The 18,753-nt window shown below is 35.0% G+C and overlaps 1 protein-coding gene across 1 annotated transcript; it reads left to right on the top strand.

Moving 5' to 3' along the window:
• Positions 1–4,478: 4,478 nt before the first annotated feature.
• On the top strand, positions 4,479–18,381 carry pgm2 (phosphoglucomutase 2). The gene is made up of 13 exons (XM_067441845.1): positions 4,479–4,747; positions 6,905–7,072; positions 9,143–9,334; positions 11,537–11,620; positions 11,916–12,109; positions 13,018–13,207; positions 13,529–13,626; positions 13,703–13,886; positions 14,969–15,062; positions 15,447–15,576; positions 15,660–15,849; positions 15,950–16,083; positions 17,184–18,381. Exons 1-13 carry the CDS (start codon positions 4,673–4,675, stop codon positions 17,284–17,286), a joined length of 1,836 nt encoding a protein of 611 aa, XP_067297946.1. The 5' UTR covers positions 4,479–4,672; the 3' UTR covers positions 17,287–18,381.
• The last annotated feature ends 372 nt before the right edge of the window (positions 18,382–18,753 follow it).

Consider the following 18,753-nt stretch of genomic DNA (forward strand, 5'->3'; position numbering starts at 1 on the left):
TTGATGAGGCAGTGAAACATGCCAAATATAGCATGTTTTATGATTTATCAAATTTTTATATGTGGTTCAGATACAATAATATTTTGAGTTTCTTAAACTAATTTCCTTCATTGTATCAACTCAAAGTTTTAATTTCAATAAACTCACAATTTTAAGGCAACCAGGTTACTTACTTTTTTAAGTTAAACCAACAAAAACCAACCAATTTTTTTTTACAGTGAACAGATCCTGTTTTAGACAACACACAATTACAACTGAACATCTGCAAAGTCAAGTTTGACACCTGTGAGATGGTCGACACCGTCATTATCATGAAGTGCTCATCTGATAGCCACGGAAATAGCTAACAAAGCAACATCCCCAGGATAAAGCTGGTTCAAACTTCAAAAGTACAGAATACAATAATATCTGAAAGGAAACCAGGGCATTGGACAGATCAACAACCACCAACATACACGTTTTAAAAGTTAAGGCTACTTTTACCTTGGTTAAGTCAGGGGTTTTTAAAAATCTGGGGGACACAAGGGGGTGCTAGAGGGTAATACGAACATTTTAGAGAAACAAAGTGTACAGAATATTTTTACATTTACTGATTTTTTTGACATTGTTATTGTTTCATTCATCATTCTAAAGGCAGGCCAGAAATCAATACATTAATTGTGATTATTTTATTTAACAGTAGGATTGAACAGAAAGGGAAATTTTAGGGATTTAGGGATAATCAGTAAAGCTGGTTTCATACGATTTATCTGTCTTTTTCAAATTTATACATCTAAAATAACTATAATATAAACTATATATTATAATACTATAATATATAGAGTTTCTACAAACATCTCTTTTTCAGGATACTTTATTTTGTGAAATGCAAATAAGCTTTGTAGACCTTTACTGGAAAGGGTTAAAACTTAAAAAAGGATTAAAGCTTTTTCAATGAATGCAACAATATTTAATACAACAATAAACAATATTTGCATACGCTATAGAACAGTCAGACACTAACAGTTTATACATGGTAGACAATAAAGGACGGTTTCGCAGACCATGGGGTGTTTAACCCTGATCTGAAGGGCTACAGTCCTGCAGATGTCAGTTTCAACCCTGCTCCAGCACACCTGTCTGTAATTATCAAGGTGTCCTGAACACCATGGCTGCGTCCGAAAACCTAGGCTGCTGACTCGTTGCCTCGCTGCCTCATCAGACAATGATCTAAGGCAGCGTTTTGTGCATGAAGGCATCTCATGAAACTAATTTCGGACAGACTTCTATGACAAATGATCTACAGCAAAATAGAGAGAGCTTTGGTGAGAACTAAACACATATTTAATTACTACAGTAGTGATTTCTCGCTAGAAATGACATCAGAAGTGTAATATGTTGGTAAAAATCGTACATCGTACACACAAACTGACACGCAAACGCAACTTCTGGATGCCATCTTTTTTCCCCAGCTCAACTGTCATTGAATGGAAAGCACATGATTGTGGGATATCAAAGGCAGCGAAGGACACATGTATGCTGCCTTCAAAAATCGATCAGATGAAGGTATCTCAGGAGACAGGAAGTGAAGCAAACATTAGATTCAGACGCAGCTTGATGCCTTCTTGCCTTCAAATGTGGCCTCCGAAGGCAGCATTTTCCAGGTTTCAGACGCAGCCCATGATTAGCTGGTTCAGATGGGTTTTATTCAAGTTGGAGCTAAAATCTGCATGGTGGTAGCCCTCCAGGACCAGGGTTGGACACCCCTGGCTTAGACTAAACCAGGATTAGGCCTTTGTTCAATTAAGACATTTAAGTAGCTCTTAAGAATGTGTCTTTAAAAACATTCCTAGTGTGCATCTTGAGACAAAACAATGGCAATGACTTTAAGATATCAGATCAAGCTCCTTACAGTTAAAACAGCTCAAACCTGCATTTTAGTCTGCTACTAGTCTTAAAGGTGCAATATGTGATCCGGGAAATGCTACCTTTAGCCTGCTAGCATTGAAAGTATACAATCCCACCCTCCCAGCAAATCGCCTTCAAACTATATGACCAGACTAGCAATCCAATAGGCTCCAGAGACAACCCTATTGGATTACATCGTCCCAGACAACAATAAGTTGGCCCATATCCAGCTCACATCTGGTACGCATGGAATCCACATGTACCAGATTTGGCTCGGATATGGGGCCGACACTATGTTGACATTTCAACTCTAAAAAACACTAGAAGAAAGGTGGCCAGGGTCCCTGATTACCTGTGTAAACATGTCATAGACCTAATACAAGGAGGCATGAGGACTGCAGATGTGGGCAGCTTCATCATCCTTGCAGTGCCATACAACGTGTCACCCTCTGACGTGTTTCAAGTTTGAGGATGTTTCTTTACCATCACGCAAGTGGTGCTGACACACCAGCACAGTTCCTGGCCTGCAGTAGCTGGTTGCATGACTGGGGACAGGCTAATGTCACTGCCCAACAGAGATGTGACACACATTCACAGATTGTGTGTGGGTGACAGCGATGGAGCAATGCCACTTAAACAGAGAAGAAAAAAACACATTACAACCCCAAAATGCAGTTGAAAAACTCAAATATTTAACAAATATTACCAGAGAACAAAAGAACCATATGTTTATAATGGCACTTACTGCATTATTTCATTTTCATTTAACCATTGTTTAGTTAGTATGTTTATGAAGGTTCCTGCATGTGCTGTATCTGAAATGAAATGGCATTCATTAAAAAAGAGCATTAATCCATTAAAAAAGAGCAACTAGCAAAGCAGAGCCTTCTGATGAACAAACATCACTTGCTAAGCTAAACTTGACTTTTCTCTCAGAACACTTTTTTTATGCTATATGCATAACTTAGCAATCAATGGAAATAAAGCAAATAGCAAATATTTTTGTATATATAGCATTCTTTGCATTCCTCACAATATCATACATTTCTTTACAGTTTCCAAACTTGTACAGTAATACCACCAATCTATTACTATAACTAAGTCTATCCTCATATAACAGTAATAAGAAGTCATTGATTACCAGCTGATTTTCACTTTCCAGTAGTCTCTTAAAAAGTTAATTCACCCAAAAATGAAATTTATGTCATTAATGACTCACCCTAATGTCGTTCCTCACCCGTAAGACCTCCGTTCATCTTCGGAACACAGTTTAAGATATTTTATATTTAGTCCGACAGCATATCTAAGTGTAGGCACACTATACTGTCCATGTCCAGAAAGGGAATAAAAACATCATCAAAGTAGTCCATATGTGACATCAGTTAGTTCATTAGAATCTCTTGAAGCATCGAAAATACATTTTGGTCCAAAAATAACAAAAACTACAATTTTATTCAGCATTGTCTTCTCTTCCGTTTTTGTTTTTCAAACCTCAAATAAAGCGTACTGATTCATGATTTGGATTGCATGTCAAACTGCTGAAATCACATGACATTGGTGATCCGAATCATGAATCAATCCGCTGATATTCGGGCTAAATATAAAATATCTTAAACTGTGTTCTGAAGATGAACGGAGGTCTTACGGGTGTGGAACGACATTAGGGTGAGTCATTAATGACATACATTTCATTTTTGGGTGAACTAACCCTTTAAGTGTAACCTGCTGACTGTACAGTAGCCTAGTCTGGACATATAAATGTTTTACATTTTATATGCCATTCGATTTTTATTACATTGAAAAGACTTCAGTGTTAGTGTCACTAATAGCAGTTAGCCCTCTGTTAAATAATATCTACAGAAACAGTTTATCCTTATGTTGAAAGTAACCTACTCGATCAATAACATGAGTGAGGTTCTACGTTGACTTCCAATGCATGTTTTACACATATAGCCTTCTGTATGTTTCATTTATATGGTAAATTGTAAATTGGTAAATGGTATGGTATGGTATTTTTTTTTTCTCCACTAAAGCCACTTGAACTGAGCAGTTGCAAAGATCTCATTCAATAAGCAGCCTATAGGTATCTAATAATACTAATTATTATCGTTCTTACAAGTTAGGATGACCATATTTTGATTACCGAAAAGGACACTCGGCACGGCAATGAGATATGATTGATACTCAAATAATACTTAAAGTTGACTCAATCCTTTTAATTTCAATACATTAAAGTATGCCTCCATTGTATAGATATAAAACTGTTATATTACAAAATACTATTCATAACCAAAATTTCTGTCCTGGGAAAACAGGATGTTTGGTCACCCTATTACAAGTATAAAATAAAAAAAATTAAAAGTCAATTTTCCAACAAAACATACAATAACATGTAACACCAAAAAAAAAGTTGGGGAATATGCACAACAGATTTACATTGTACAAGGTAATTACAAGTAATTACAAATAAGTAACAGGTCACTGAAGTTTTTCCTGAATCTGGGGGACAAGGTTGATAACCACAAGTGATCCACCAATGAGCGGTTACGCAATGACATGAGCGTATCACGTGTCCCGCCCCCTTGGTAAATCCCCGCCCACTTCGTTTCATTCACTCAGCAATACGGATACTACGTTATTTATAATCCAACAGCAACATTCACTGGTCGCGCTATTCTTAAATTCATTCAGAGCAACAGTCAGCATCCATATGCTCGTGTAATAGAGCAGAGAAGCAGAATCGCTTACTTGTTTGAATTACAGTTTAGTTCCGAGGGAGATCAACATGGAGAACGGCCTGGAAAGCACAGGAGACAGTCGCCTGGACGAGGCTGTCACACAGTGGTTACAGTATGACAAGGTAAGACTAAATACATGCTACAGTGTAGCTTTATGTAGCTTTAAATATGTGAGATATTTAGTTTCGAAACTAAAGTTCAGTGGTATGTTGCCAATATCCTGTTTCAGGTTGCTCTTGAGTGGCTTATTACCTAACTCTGCGAAACAGGGAAGAGGATCATCCTGACATTGCTTTATAATGTGATGATCCACGAAAGTAGTTATCCACTAACTGAAAGTATGCCACTTTTCAGTAGTAAACATGCTTAAGTTTTTACAGAATGTGCTCTTTCTCTTACGAACTGGATTACTCAACATGCTGGCATCTGAATTGTGATTCAGTCAGTTTCATTGGTATGCCATTAATACGGTTCTATTAGGCCTAAAGTAGCCTACAACACGTTTCTCCTAAAAATAATTTGGCTAAAGTAAAACAGACGTCTGTTTTATTTTAGCCAAATACATTTTAGGAGAATGTTTTCTCCTCAATTTTTTTAGGACATTTTTTTTTTCCAGCAGGGACGAATGAGAGTATAGACAGCTATAAAATTAATATACATTACACTACTGTTCAAAAGTTTGGTACATTTTTAAAAATCTCGTAGGGTCACCAAGCCTGAATTTGAGCCAAATTCTTGAATTCATTTTAAAAGTAATTTATTATGTGATGATAAAGTGGAATTGTCTGCATCTTCAGTGTCACATGATCCTTCAGAAATCATTCTAATATGATGATTTGGTGCTCAAGAAAACCATGATACATTTTTTAATGAATAGAAAGTACAAAAGAGGAAATACCATATAAAAATATTTTGTAAAATTGAAATGTCTTTACTGTCACTTGATTTATTTAATGCAGCCTTGCTGAATAAAATTATTTTTCTTATTAAAAAAAATCTTATTGACCCCAAACCTTTAAATGGTGGTATAGATTTTTAATTTAATACTTATTCTAAATTCTAAATCTCATTCTTTTGATTGCAAATCTGAGCAGTTCATGGATTGTTCTGACAGTAAGACACACAAGATCCCTTGGCTCAATTTCTCAGGAGATTCAAGAATAAGCCTCCATTTAATCTCAAGAGAAACATTTTGAGATAATAAAGATCTAATATGTCATTTCTCTTCAGGAATGTTTTTGAATTTTGCAAATGTGTCTGATTCATTTGGTACACACAAAACCTGCCTGAACTGAAAGTTTAGAATGAGCACTATGCTTCAAAAACAAAGAAACTGACAAATAGGCGCTAAATTTTTTCTAGATTATTCGGTTACACTGAAAAGGTCAGAGTATTCTCTACTACGCTAATATTATGTATGTTTAACTAATGTGAAGCAAGTGCGCATATTATATTAATGCGTTGATTGTGAGGGAAATACTTTTCATTTGTCCTTATAAAAAATAAAATGTAAATCGTTGCCTATGGACTGTTCTGTAAAATGCAGTTTAATGTCATTACAGTAATTGGATTTGTGTGCTTAACTGGGTCACATGAATTGTAGTTAATTGTTTTACGCAGAAGTGTATGGTTGTTGATTAGATAAAATTGGATATTCAGATTGCAATCTCTTTTTCAATGCAAAAAAATGTACTAGTGCTTTTTTAACCTATGTAAGGTATGATTAATTGAAGGATGTTGGCTGTGTAGTCTCGAAACTGATTGTATTGGCCTGTGTGCTGCTCATAGAGGTCATCATCATAAGTGTCTTTGCAGTCAGGAATGGATCACAGCCCTTCACTTTGCATCCTCACATGGTCTCACTTTTGAAACAATAAGTGAGACCATGTGAGCGTGAAAGCGTATTGTACCTCACATGGTGGACAGGAGAGGCACACACACACACACACACACACACACACACACACACACACACACACACACACACACACACACACACACACACACACACACACACACACACACACACACACACACACACCTACCCATCACAGGAAACATTCTGCATTTTTACTTTCTCAAAAAACTCATCCTGTATGATTTATAAGCTTTTTGAAAAGTTGGCTTTTCTATTTACTTGCTCAGTACATATTCCCAGTCTTACTGGTATGAGTTCACATTATTTAAAATTTTTATTATTTAAAAAAAAAAATATATATATATATATATATATATATATATATATATATATATATATATCTTTGTGTGTGTGTTTACAGAATCCAAAGACGGCTGCTGCTGTGCGGTCTATGGTAACAGATAAAGCCATGTCAGAGCTGCAGAGGTGTTTCGGGGCCCGTATGGAGTTTGGGACAGCGGGACTGAGAGCCGCCATGGGACCTGGAGTGTCCTGCATGAATGATCTCACTATTATACAGACCACTCAGGTGACGTACTGTACAGAAGCTTCCCATGTCATCTTCCCACTTATTATATTGTTACTGGGAATTAGTAAAACTATACAGGAGGAGCTAAGCTATGATATCAGATCAGAAGATTCAAGCCACTTGGTTCCACACATAAGACTCAGGCTTTTGGTTGTATCTAGGCTGTTAACAGCACTGAGTAGTAGGCTAGTTCATTACAATGGAAAAATGTCCTCATGTCCTGAGGAACTACCTTCCTTTAAGTTGTGTAACATGTATTTTTAAAATTTTAATTTAAAGTTTTTGAACTTATGTTGAATCAAAATGTCATGACTAGACCTTCCAGTAAAAACGACAGACTTCTTTCTTGTGATGTATGGAGGACTTCTCCAATCATTTACTCCAATTAAACCCTGCTTCTTCAAGCTCTCATTTACCTCCAATTTTGAGAGCAACAGCCATCTCAAGATCCAATCAACAGTCGACAATCCTTAAAGAAAAACTCTGGGGAATTTTAAAGTTATTCTTGATCGTTATACCTTTGTATACCGAGGCTCCTCCTAACTGAATAATAACCTTTTTTTCCAGCTACTGCTGAGTTCTAACGGGACTTAACCACGAGACTACAGCTAGCTGTCTAAAACACTATTTAGGTGAATTTAAACAATGGCTAAGTGGCTAAACACATCTCGTTGTCATGTAAGGGCCCTATTTTCATGTTGAACAGACATTTTATTTGCATTTTGTGTCTGTTAAGAGGTACAAAGACACCCTTTACGTTTATGCCCCCATAGCTGCCGTTTTAGCTGAGTGGGAGCTCTGGGCATTAACTGTAATAGCTCCGTGTTGCAAGCACCAATCCAGTTAGTTTTTCTTTTTTATATACTGTACTCACAAAAGTATAATGATCAAGATTAACTTAAAAATTCCCCGGAGTTCTCCTTTAACACTCGGATGTATGTTGCAATATGGAAGAAAAGATCTGTCTTTTATTCAGTTTCATTGTGACTTTAAAGGGTTAGTTCACCCAAAAAGGAAAGTTGTCATTATTAACCCTCAATTCGTTCCACATCTGTAAGGCCTTCTTTCATAATCAGAAGCAATCCGAGCGGTTAGAGATCTAACGCAGCTTACACATTCAAGACCCAAAACGGTAGTAAGACACCATTAAAGTAATTTATGCAACTCCAGTTGTTTAACCTTAATTTTATGAAGCAATGCGGATGCTTTTGTTTGTGCAAAAAACACAATTTACCACTTTATTTACAAAATAATATTATCCAAAGCATGAACGAAAAACAGAAATACAGCAGTACAGAAGGGCAGCTTTGCGCAACTGTCAGTTTCTGATATCATTTGTCATGGAGAAGAAATTCATTCCGATTTTTTTATTCAATTTCCTATTCTGTTGCTGTGAGTGAAACCAAGTAGTAGTTTAATGTATTGTGACCAAAGGCATGCATTTCTTTGGTTGGCCAGTTTTCTTTGCAGTGTGATGGAAAATATATAAGAGGACCTCTTCTAGCTTTCCATAAGAAATCTGTCACATTGTTGACATATGAATGTTCATTCAGGCAAATTAAAATGTTTATTTCACATAATTTTTGTACTGGTCTTGGTGTAAAAAGGATTTAAAGGGATAGTTCATCCCAATGTTGATCGTTGTATGAGTTTCTTTCTTCTATTGAACACAAAATAAGATCTTTTGAAAAATGTTGGTAACTAGACAGTTAACAGTAGCCATTGACTTCCATAGTATATTTTCCTACTGTAGGCTACTGTCAACTGTCTGATTACCAACATTCTTCGAAATATCTTCTTTTGTATGCTCATACAGGTTTGGAACAACTTGAGGGTGAGTAAATGATGACAACATTTTCATTTTTGGATGAACTATCCCTTTAAACTTCTATTTTTATCAGTGGAATAAAGTGCTTTTACAGTATACATTCCAATTTAATAATAAATTTGTCTGATTTTTACCTAAAACGTTTTACAGTTTCACAACGCTGGCAAATATTCTGCAAAGCAAAATCAAGTTAATGGATAAATATTGATATTAAATAATTTCTCTCTTTTTGCTTCTGGTAGGGTTTCTGTGTGTACCTGGAGCAGTGTTTTACAGATCTGAAGCAAAGGGGGGTGGTGATTGGGTTCGATGCTCGCGCTCACCCCCTCAGTGGAGGCAACAGTAAAAGATTTGCCCACCTTGCTGCTTCTGTTTTAATCAGCCGAGGGGTCCCAGTATACCTCTTCAGTGACATCACACCCACTCCATACGTGGTACGTATCAACCTTCTACGCTGACACTGTTGTAGACCATGATACATTAAAGCCTTAGCACACATGAGTGAGGTCAGTAAATCTCTACCCCACCCCCCAACATTTTTTTAAATGAATTAATACCTTTCATTAACATGGAGCTCTGCATTGTGGCCAACAATGCCCCTTAGCTGTTCTGGAATAAAAAGTGCGTTGGATTTACATGATTTAATTGTGTACATCTGTCCCACATGAATCAATTGGGTTAAACAAACATAATTTGTTCATGTAATTTCAACATCATGGAATGACTACATTTAAGTGACTCAATTAAGTAGTTTCAAAGTGAATTTTATACAGTTCCCTGACAGGATTCAATTTCTTAGATTCATTCATCCATATCATTGTCATATACTTTAATGTTACACAACTAAAATATAATGCTCCACTAGCAAGTTGATATACTTTTGGCATCTTAGATGCTAAATATTAAAACCTCCTTCAGCAAAGCCATTTTGACATTGGTTGTTTCAGTCCACAGCCTAAGCAAATGCTTCCACTCTTGTAATAGTTTAAATTGTTCTAACAATTTCAACATGATTGAATATTAAACACAATCAAGTCTCCTCCTTTACTCATTTTGGTCAAAAATACATAAAAAAACGTTTATATATATAAAATAACATTTACTCGATCTTGATTTAGCCATATGCAAAGCATGCTGGGAACTAACAAGCCCCACCCAGTTTTAGTTAATGCAACACAAATCATTCATGTGAAACAACACAAACAGATTAAGTTTGACTTCAATTTGACTTATATTTAAGTGGATTGAACACATTAAAATTAAGTTTGGGTAAAAAAATGTATAGCAATCGTGTTGCTTTAGCTCATTTTAATTTAGCGATTTGAACAAACAGAAAAAATATTTTTTTCCAGTGATCACTGTAATGGCAAAGCTATTTTAAACATGGATAATAAGCAGAAAATGTGTCTTACAAAATCAGCATAGCATATTGAATACCATATTCCAATACCATTTACCACAGTAAAAAAGGGAAAAAATATTAAAATTGTTTATGAAGAATTTATTACTTTACATGTCATGGTACTAAATGATTATCATACTAATTTGCATGCTTATCCAAGATGCTGCTATGGAACATAATCAAAATATGAAGTAGTAACGCTCTAGCTTTGTCCAAATTTTTTCATTATTTAGAAGTGTTGTTAATTGTAGTTTGTGTTTCTGTTTGAATATCTTGTTGAAAAGCTGATACTTCCAGCTACAAACAACTAATCAAAACGCATGACAAAGAAAACGGATGCACACAATTGCATGTGAAAACATTGTGAGAATGTTGCACAAGAGACTGGAAGGGTTCATGAAGATTCTTCACCAATCATCAACTTTTCTGTTCCCATGAGTACACGGACACACTCTTACTCATTCTCTTATCACTCTCTCAACCTTTCACTTTGAGCCCTCAAACAGCTTTCTCTCACTCGGTGTCCTCTTGCCCAAAAACATTTTGGTCACTGTTATGTAAAATGGAGTATTAGTCCAAAAACCCTGATTTAAAAAAATCAAGTACATCATATTTCTTATAACTAAAGAGCGAAACCGTTATGCTGGATAGTAATTTGCCATATTCTTCATCTTTTTGTGGTCATGAGCAAATCTAAATATCATATTCTCAAACATCAGCTTATCATGAGTCTGGGTGCAACATTTTGGGGCAGTCAGAGGTCTGCCGCACCGTGATCACATGAGCCTTTCATGCTCAGAGCATGCTTTTTGCTTTTTTGTTTTTTTTTTTTTGGACATGTACAGTTTTTAGGTTACTGCTTGTTAGTGTTACTTTTAAAAGTGACATGATACATTTAGTGTTACTCTAGAAATAACAAATCATTAGAAAAAAACAATTACATTAACTGTTTTAAAATCATTGTAATCAAGCAGCAACTGTTTTTAACTTCGATAAGAATTTTCTTAAGCACCAAATCAGCAAATGAGAACGATTTCTGAAGGACATGTGACACTAAAGACTGGAGCAATGATGCTGAAAATTCAGCTTTGCCATTACAGGAATGAACTACATTTTACAATATGTATTTTTGATCAAATAAATGCTAGCTTGGTGAGCATAAGAAACCTCTTTCAACGACGTTAATAAATCTTTTAAACTGTAGTGTAAATGAGCACCTCTTTTCTTCTTTTAGCCTTTTACAGTGTCACATTTAGGACTGTCTGCTGGTATCATGGTAACAGCCTCCCACAATCCCAAAGAAGATAATGGATACAAGGTATCATCTATCCCTCCATCTAAATAAGGTGTTTGATTTGGAAAAACATATTTTGAGCATGTTTAGTTAGACTATTTAGTTATGTTATGATCTACTAGTTTAGTTATGATCCATTTCTTCATCTCTCTCTCTCTCTCTCTCTCTCTCTCTCTCTCTCTCTCTCTCTCTCTCTCTCTCTCTCTCTCTCTCTCTCTCTCTCTCTCTCTCTCTCTCTCTCTCTCTCTCTCTCTCTCTCTCTCTCTCTCTCTCTCTCTCTCTCTCTCTCTCTCTCTCTCTCTCTGTGTGTGTGTTTAAGGTGTACTGGGCAAATGGAGCTCAGATCATTCCTCCCCATGATAAGGGCATTGCCGCAGCTATAGAAAAGAACCTCGAGCCGTGGCCTGAATCATGGGACACAGATGGAGCTCTTCAGAGTTCCCTACTCAATGACCCATACCAGGACATACACAAAGTATACTGCCAAACCATACAGCAGCACTGCTTTCACAGGTACACTCACAAAGACATGTCTGCAAAACTAGGACTGGGGCAAAAAGTTCATTTTATTTCATTGAATTTGAACATCTGATCTTAATTTTCTCCAATTCTTAGATTAATATTATAAACTTTGCTTTTCTCAACGAATATATAAAGTTAACTGCATTTATGATTATGAATTACCCTAAAATAAAATGATCCCCTAATTTACCCACGGTCAAGCCATCCTAGGTGTATATGACATTCTTTTTCAGACGTTATATAAAAAATATCCTGGCTAATCTAAGCTTTATAATGGCAGTGAATGGCTGCACAAAATTGGAATATGGAAGACATATGGTGGGAGCTAGATATTTTAGTTTAAAACGTGTTAAATATAGACATTTTTCTTACACAAACGCATTGCTTTGCTTTAGAAGGCCTTTTTTTAAAACCCCGGAGCCTTGTGGATTACTTTTATAATGGATAATTACACTTTGGGGCTTCACATTTTGGGCTGCTATTTACTGCCATTATAATGCTTGAATAAAGCCAGGATATTTCTATATAAAGTCTGAAAGAAGAATGTCATATACACCTAGGATGGCTTGACCGTGAGTAAATTAGGGGATTAATTCATAATCATAAATACAGTTATATTTGGTCTTGGCAGAATAGATCTGCCACACAGTTTTTTCAGAGCAAGTATGCAATAGATACACAGACACGCTGCTGTGAGCAAGATACCGACAAAAATCCCATAGCAGATCTAGACGGGTTGAGCTAGGAGACGTGGAGGGTTTCAGCAGAACTTGAACTTCTCAACTTGATTAAAGATGTGATTGCTTGCAAATTGCATGTAAAGGACCTTTTCATTAATGCCAATACCCAGCCCTAATAATTCATCAGTCTGATTTTGTACTGATCTCCTGTCCTCACAGGGAGCTGAATAAGAATACAGAGGTGAAGATTGTCCATACATCAGTTCATGGAGTGGGACATATTTTTGTCCAGGCTGCTTTTAAGGCCTTTGATCTTCAACCTCCCTATGCTGTTGAAGAGCAGAAAGATCCTGACCCAGAGTTCCCAACTGTAAAATACCCCAACCCTGAGGAGGGAGAGGGAGTCCTGGTACAAACGCACGCACACACACACACAGACACACACAGACACACACACAGACACACACACGCACACACACGCACACAGACACACACAGACACACACAGACACACACACACACAGACACACACACACACACACACACACACACACACACACACACACACACACACACACACACACACACACACACACACACACACACACACACACACACACACACACACACACACACACACACACACAGACAGACAGACAGACAGACACTCATACATGGAAAAGTGACTTACATGTAATGCCAGATAGACAGTAATCTGTTTGTCTATGTAGACACTGTCCTTCGCACTTGCGGATAAAGAGGGAGCGACTGTTATTCTGGCAAATGACCCTGATGCTGACCGACTAGCTATTGCAGAGAAACAGAAAAGGTGTGTGTTATTTGGCATTTTGCGTTGTTTTTCATCCAGTTCGTCATTTTATGAACAGCAATATTTCTTTCTGTAGTGGGCAGTGGAGGGTATTCTCTGGCAATGAGCTGGGTGCTTTGCTCGGCTGGTGGATTTTTCATTGCTGGAAGCAGCAGAAAGGAGAGGGAAAAGCCTCCATTAAGGATGTCTACATGCTATCCAGCACGGTCTCCTCAAAAATCCTCCGTGCCATCGCTGTCAAAGAGGGCTTTCACTTTGAGGTATCTCTGCTTTTTACATGTATAATGTGTAATATAATGAATGATTCCTTGGTTTCATGGTTCCTTTAACACAGTGATTCTCAATCTTTTAACTCTGACAATTTTCAAAGGCCCTCCTAACTAAGCTGATGCGTACTTCTGCTACTTCTGTTGTAATAAAAATAAATAATAATAAAAAAATGTTCTTTTCACGTTTTAATTCAAATTATGCATATATAACTACATTTAAAGAATTAAGACTTATTGGGGCCATCCTGGAAGCGTACCCCATGAAAGAAATATTATTTTCTGACAGCACGTCATATTAGAATTGTTTAAATTCCGGGACAATTTTAGGGTAAATGTTTTTATATGATTATGAACTATTTAGCTAAATTACAGGGTTTGTACAAGGTGCTTGAAGTACTTAAAATTTACTTTTTGATATTTAATTCCTGGAAAACCCATGAAAATGGCCATATTTACAAAGAGGTGCTTGACTTATTTAAATATAAATATATGAAATTAGCATTTAATAAAATAAATTAATAAATAACACATACATTTTTTTTTTGCACAAAAATGAACACTGCAGCCAATCTGATAAACAGACATCAGACCTTTTCTCAATACAAAGTATTGAGAAACACCAACATAAAATATTATTTATTGAACAGTATTATAGACGTGATAAACTTTGTATTTAAAATGTATTGTTAAATAAATTTTTGGATACCTTACATTTTTATTTTTTTTAAATCCTTAAAAAATAATAAAGATATTGTTTGATAAGTGTGGTCTTTGAATGTAGTCCTTGAAAACCAAAAAGTAGTGCTTGAAAAGTCCTGGAATTTCATTGTACAGTATTTGTTTGAACACTGGATATCAAATGAATTTAGTTGCAAATTTGTGAGCGTGATCTCTTTTTTAAAATCCTTATCCAGTCATCAGAAATAATTGGAAAAGTCTTGATAAAATCATGGAAAATCTTTGATCAGAAAGTTTTGCTTTGTATAATATCATGTTTGAGAAAAATGTATCATTCCCTCTCGATCTTTTATTTTTATTTTTGTTTCCTGACTCTCTCCATGTCTCTTATACAGGAGACTCTAACCGGTTTTAAATGGATGGGAAACAGAGCCAGAGAGCTCATGGACCAGGGAAAAACTGTTCTGTTTGCCTTTGAAGAAGCTATTGGTACACTCACCTCCACACACAGCGAGTCGCTAAAATCTAGCAAATTAATGTGCATTTTTGTGAAGTTCTGTTGGTAACATTCTGGCTTAGTAACTTGGTATCGCAATTTCAAGACACTAGAACTGTGACTTAATTATAACAGAAATCACATAGGCCCTTGAGTAAGACACTTCAACTCAGATTGACTTTTATTCCTTTTATTAAGTTTTTTGGATGTAAAATGTTCTGCTATATAACACAAACATCAAGCCAGAGATAGGATATGTTTCAAACAAACATAAAAATAACTATCAGCCACATGAGATTGAAATTGAAATTTTTAAAATACACAGTGGTGCAAAACCACAAAAGCTTTAACATCTTTCTTTGGTTGCATTGTTGTAGGTTACATGTGTTCTCCAGCAGTTTTGGACAAAGATGGTGTGAGTGCGGCTGCCATTTCTGGCGAGTTCGTCTCTTACCTGGCTTCTAAAAGTATAACTCTGTCCCATCAACTCCAATCCATTTATGAGGAGTATGTAACAAAACCGTTAGCATTGACATCTCTAATAAATTGTCTTGTATCTTCTTGTTAATCATTATTGTCACTGATTTCAGGTATGGTTACCACATTAGCAAGAATTCCTACTATATTTGTCACAACCAAGACACCATAAAGCGGATGTTTGAGCGTCTTCGGAACTACGACGGGGAGAATTCGTACCCTAAAGAGTGTGGGGGCTTTGGCATCACAGCAGTGAGAGACCTTACGACCGGCTATGACAGCAACCAGCCCGACAACAAGGCTGTGCGTAGCCCATAATGATTCGAATTCTTGTGATAGTTGACCTTGTTTAAATGTTTCTTATCTTATATCTTATATTTGTGTCTCTTACTATTACTCACAGGTTCTGCCCACTAGTAAAAGCAGTCAGATGATTACCTTCACTTTTGCTAATGGAGGCGTGGCTACAATAAGGACCAGCGGCACGGAGCCTAAAATCAAATATTACACTGAGCTCTGTGCTGCACCAGGAAACAGGTGTTTGAATGTTTACATTTCACACTATATAGGCCTAATTTTAATTATATATTATTATTTTTCGTTACAATACAATATCACAGTTAAATTTTTGTGAAATTATAAATGGTGTGTGTGTCTGTGTGTGCGCATAAAGTAAAGTAAACTAAAGTAACCTTTTACTTTAGTTATAATCTAATTATTATTATTATGTATTATATGGTATATTAGAATAATTATGTGATAATAATAACATTTATATATTATATATAATTATATATTATTTTAGTTATAAAATAATAATAATAATGTATTATTGTATATAATTTATTATTGTATATAATTTATTATGATATATTATTAGAATAATTATTCTATATAGCTACAGCATATAATACTACTATTATTATCCAATATGACTATAATAATAATAATAATAATGATAATAATAATAAAAACAATAATAATATTATTATATTACATATAAGTATGTATTCCTTCAATCATAAAATAATTATTATGTATTATTATTTATAATTTAATAAAAATATTATTAAATATTGTATTTTTTACAATAGAATAGTATTGTGATAGTAATACTTTGTGCTGATTTCTTTAACTTTTATAAATTAATTAAAACAATAATAATAATAATATATTACATATAATTATATTCTTTAGTAGTACAATATAATTATAATTAATTATGTATTATATAAACATATTGTTAGAATTATCATTCTATACAGTATATTATTATTATTCAGTATGACTGCATTATAGTAATACTAATAATTGTAATTATGTATTAGACTAGAGTATGCTAATATTTTTTTTATTTATTTTTTGTATGGCATTGATGTGATAAACATTTTGTTGCCACATGCAGCATATTTTATAAAGGTATATTGTAAGGTTAGTTGGTCATCATTGTATTCTATGCATCCAGACAATTTGGCATATGTGCACATTATACGCATTGTCCTATGCAAGAATAGTAAGCTCAGTATTGTAGGCATAATCATAGTCTTGGCACTTGCTAAATAATTTGGTGGCACATGCCACTTGAATAGCTCAATCTATAAATGTATAAACAGCTTTTCTGTGTTTCTTTTCTCTAGTGATCTTAGCCAGTTGAAAACTGAATTGGGTAACTTGGTTGATGCCATCGTGGAACACTTCTACCAACCTGAAAAAAACAGCCTGACTCCTCGACCAGAGTGAGAGACGTAATCATACAGGATTACAAAGATATTCATAACTAATTCTGCTATTAGTCTTAACCTTCCACACACAACCAGTTTTATTAAAGCTTACATATTAATCAAGTCTTAATCTAAGGAGGTTTTCTCGTTAGGTAGATCAAAGCGGGTGCCACATGAGCATAACAAATGCCTTTTTTATTTACATTTTTTCACCTCTCAGTTTTCTAATCTACAATGTTATTGGATATGAAAATCTGTGTATTTTCTTTTTTTTTAACCTACAGTGGTGAACTATGAATGTACTAATGCAAATAAAGTGTGCTTACTATTAATAGAAAGATAGTTTATATCATATATATATATATATATATATATATATATATATATATATATATATATATATATATATATATATATTTGAGTTGATTGACAGACATGATTCCATATTGCTGGAAGAGAGGATAATATCTAGTTACTGTTAATAACCTCAGAAGTCAAAATGCCAGCTTTTGTAATTTAATACCAGCAATACTCAAATCTAGAAACGTTTCACTAAAAACCATTTTAAAGGAAATTAGATGGACCTAACAATCTTACTGTGGTTTGCCAAGTTTACATGATTCCATCACATTCTCTTTCCATCATCCATGTTAAGTGACCTACAATTGTTTGATTTATTAAATGTGATTTTGTTTGTAAATTTTTGATAATACATTCAGAACTGTTAACCGTGAGGTTGACACTGGGAGCCTGTTTGGAAAGTTTTACATTCCAACAGAAGATTTTTTTTCTTCTTTAGCAAATAAGTGAACAGTATATGTGACCAACCAGATCTCTTGTGTTAAAGCAGCTCAGATCTCACTTTGGCAACGGATGACACTAAGATTTACTAGAAAATGACTGCCTTACTGCCAACATCAAGTGTTGACTATCCATAGATGTCATCTAATGCCATCTGATGTAAGCTGACTCAGACCACCACATAAACATACCTGTTGATTTCTTTCATGTAAAGTGGTTTCATACGTTCCAGGTGCTTATCAGTTTGATACTTTTAAACTCAAAATGCTGCGATTTTATTTTGAATCAATAAACAGCAAGTGCTAACCACAAAGTTGTCTTTTATGTGAGTGTGCATGTAGGAATAAATGAAATCGATCTAATATCAAATGACACAAATAGATTTTTATGCCGTGATTGAACGCATTAATCCCTCATTCATTGTCCTTGTTTGAAAGTCAGCCACAGAGTCACATGTCTTATGGGTTCTACAATAAATGTTACTTTTCTGTCAAGGTAGTTGAAATAATCTGAGCTACAAAAAAGGAGAAATTGCATGTATTATCTGTTTAAGGCCAGCAGAGGGTATTGTTTATATACGTTTTTATTTTATTTTTTTCGTTTTTTACATATTTATATTTATTTGCTTATGTTGTTATATATTTGTATTGCTATAGTGTGTATATTTTTTCTATACCTTCCTTAG

This window comes from Pseudorasbora parva, chromosome 4, assembly GCF_024679245.1.
Source record: "Pseudorasbora parva isolate DD20220531a chromosome 4, ASM2467924v1, whole genome shotgun sequence".
Lineage (NCBI taxonomy): Eukaryota > Metazoa > Chordata > Actinopteri > Cypriniformes > Gobionidae > Pseudorasbora > Pseudorasbora parva.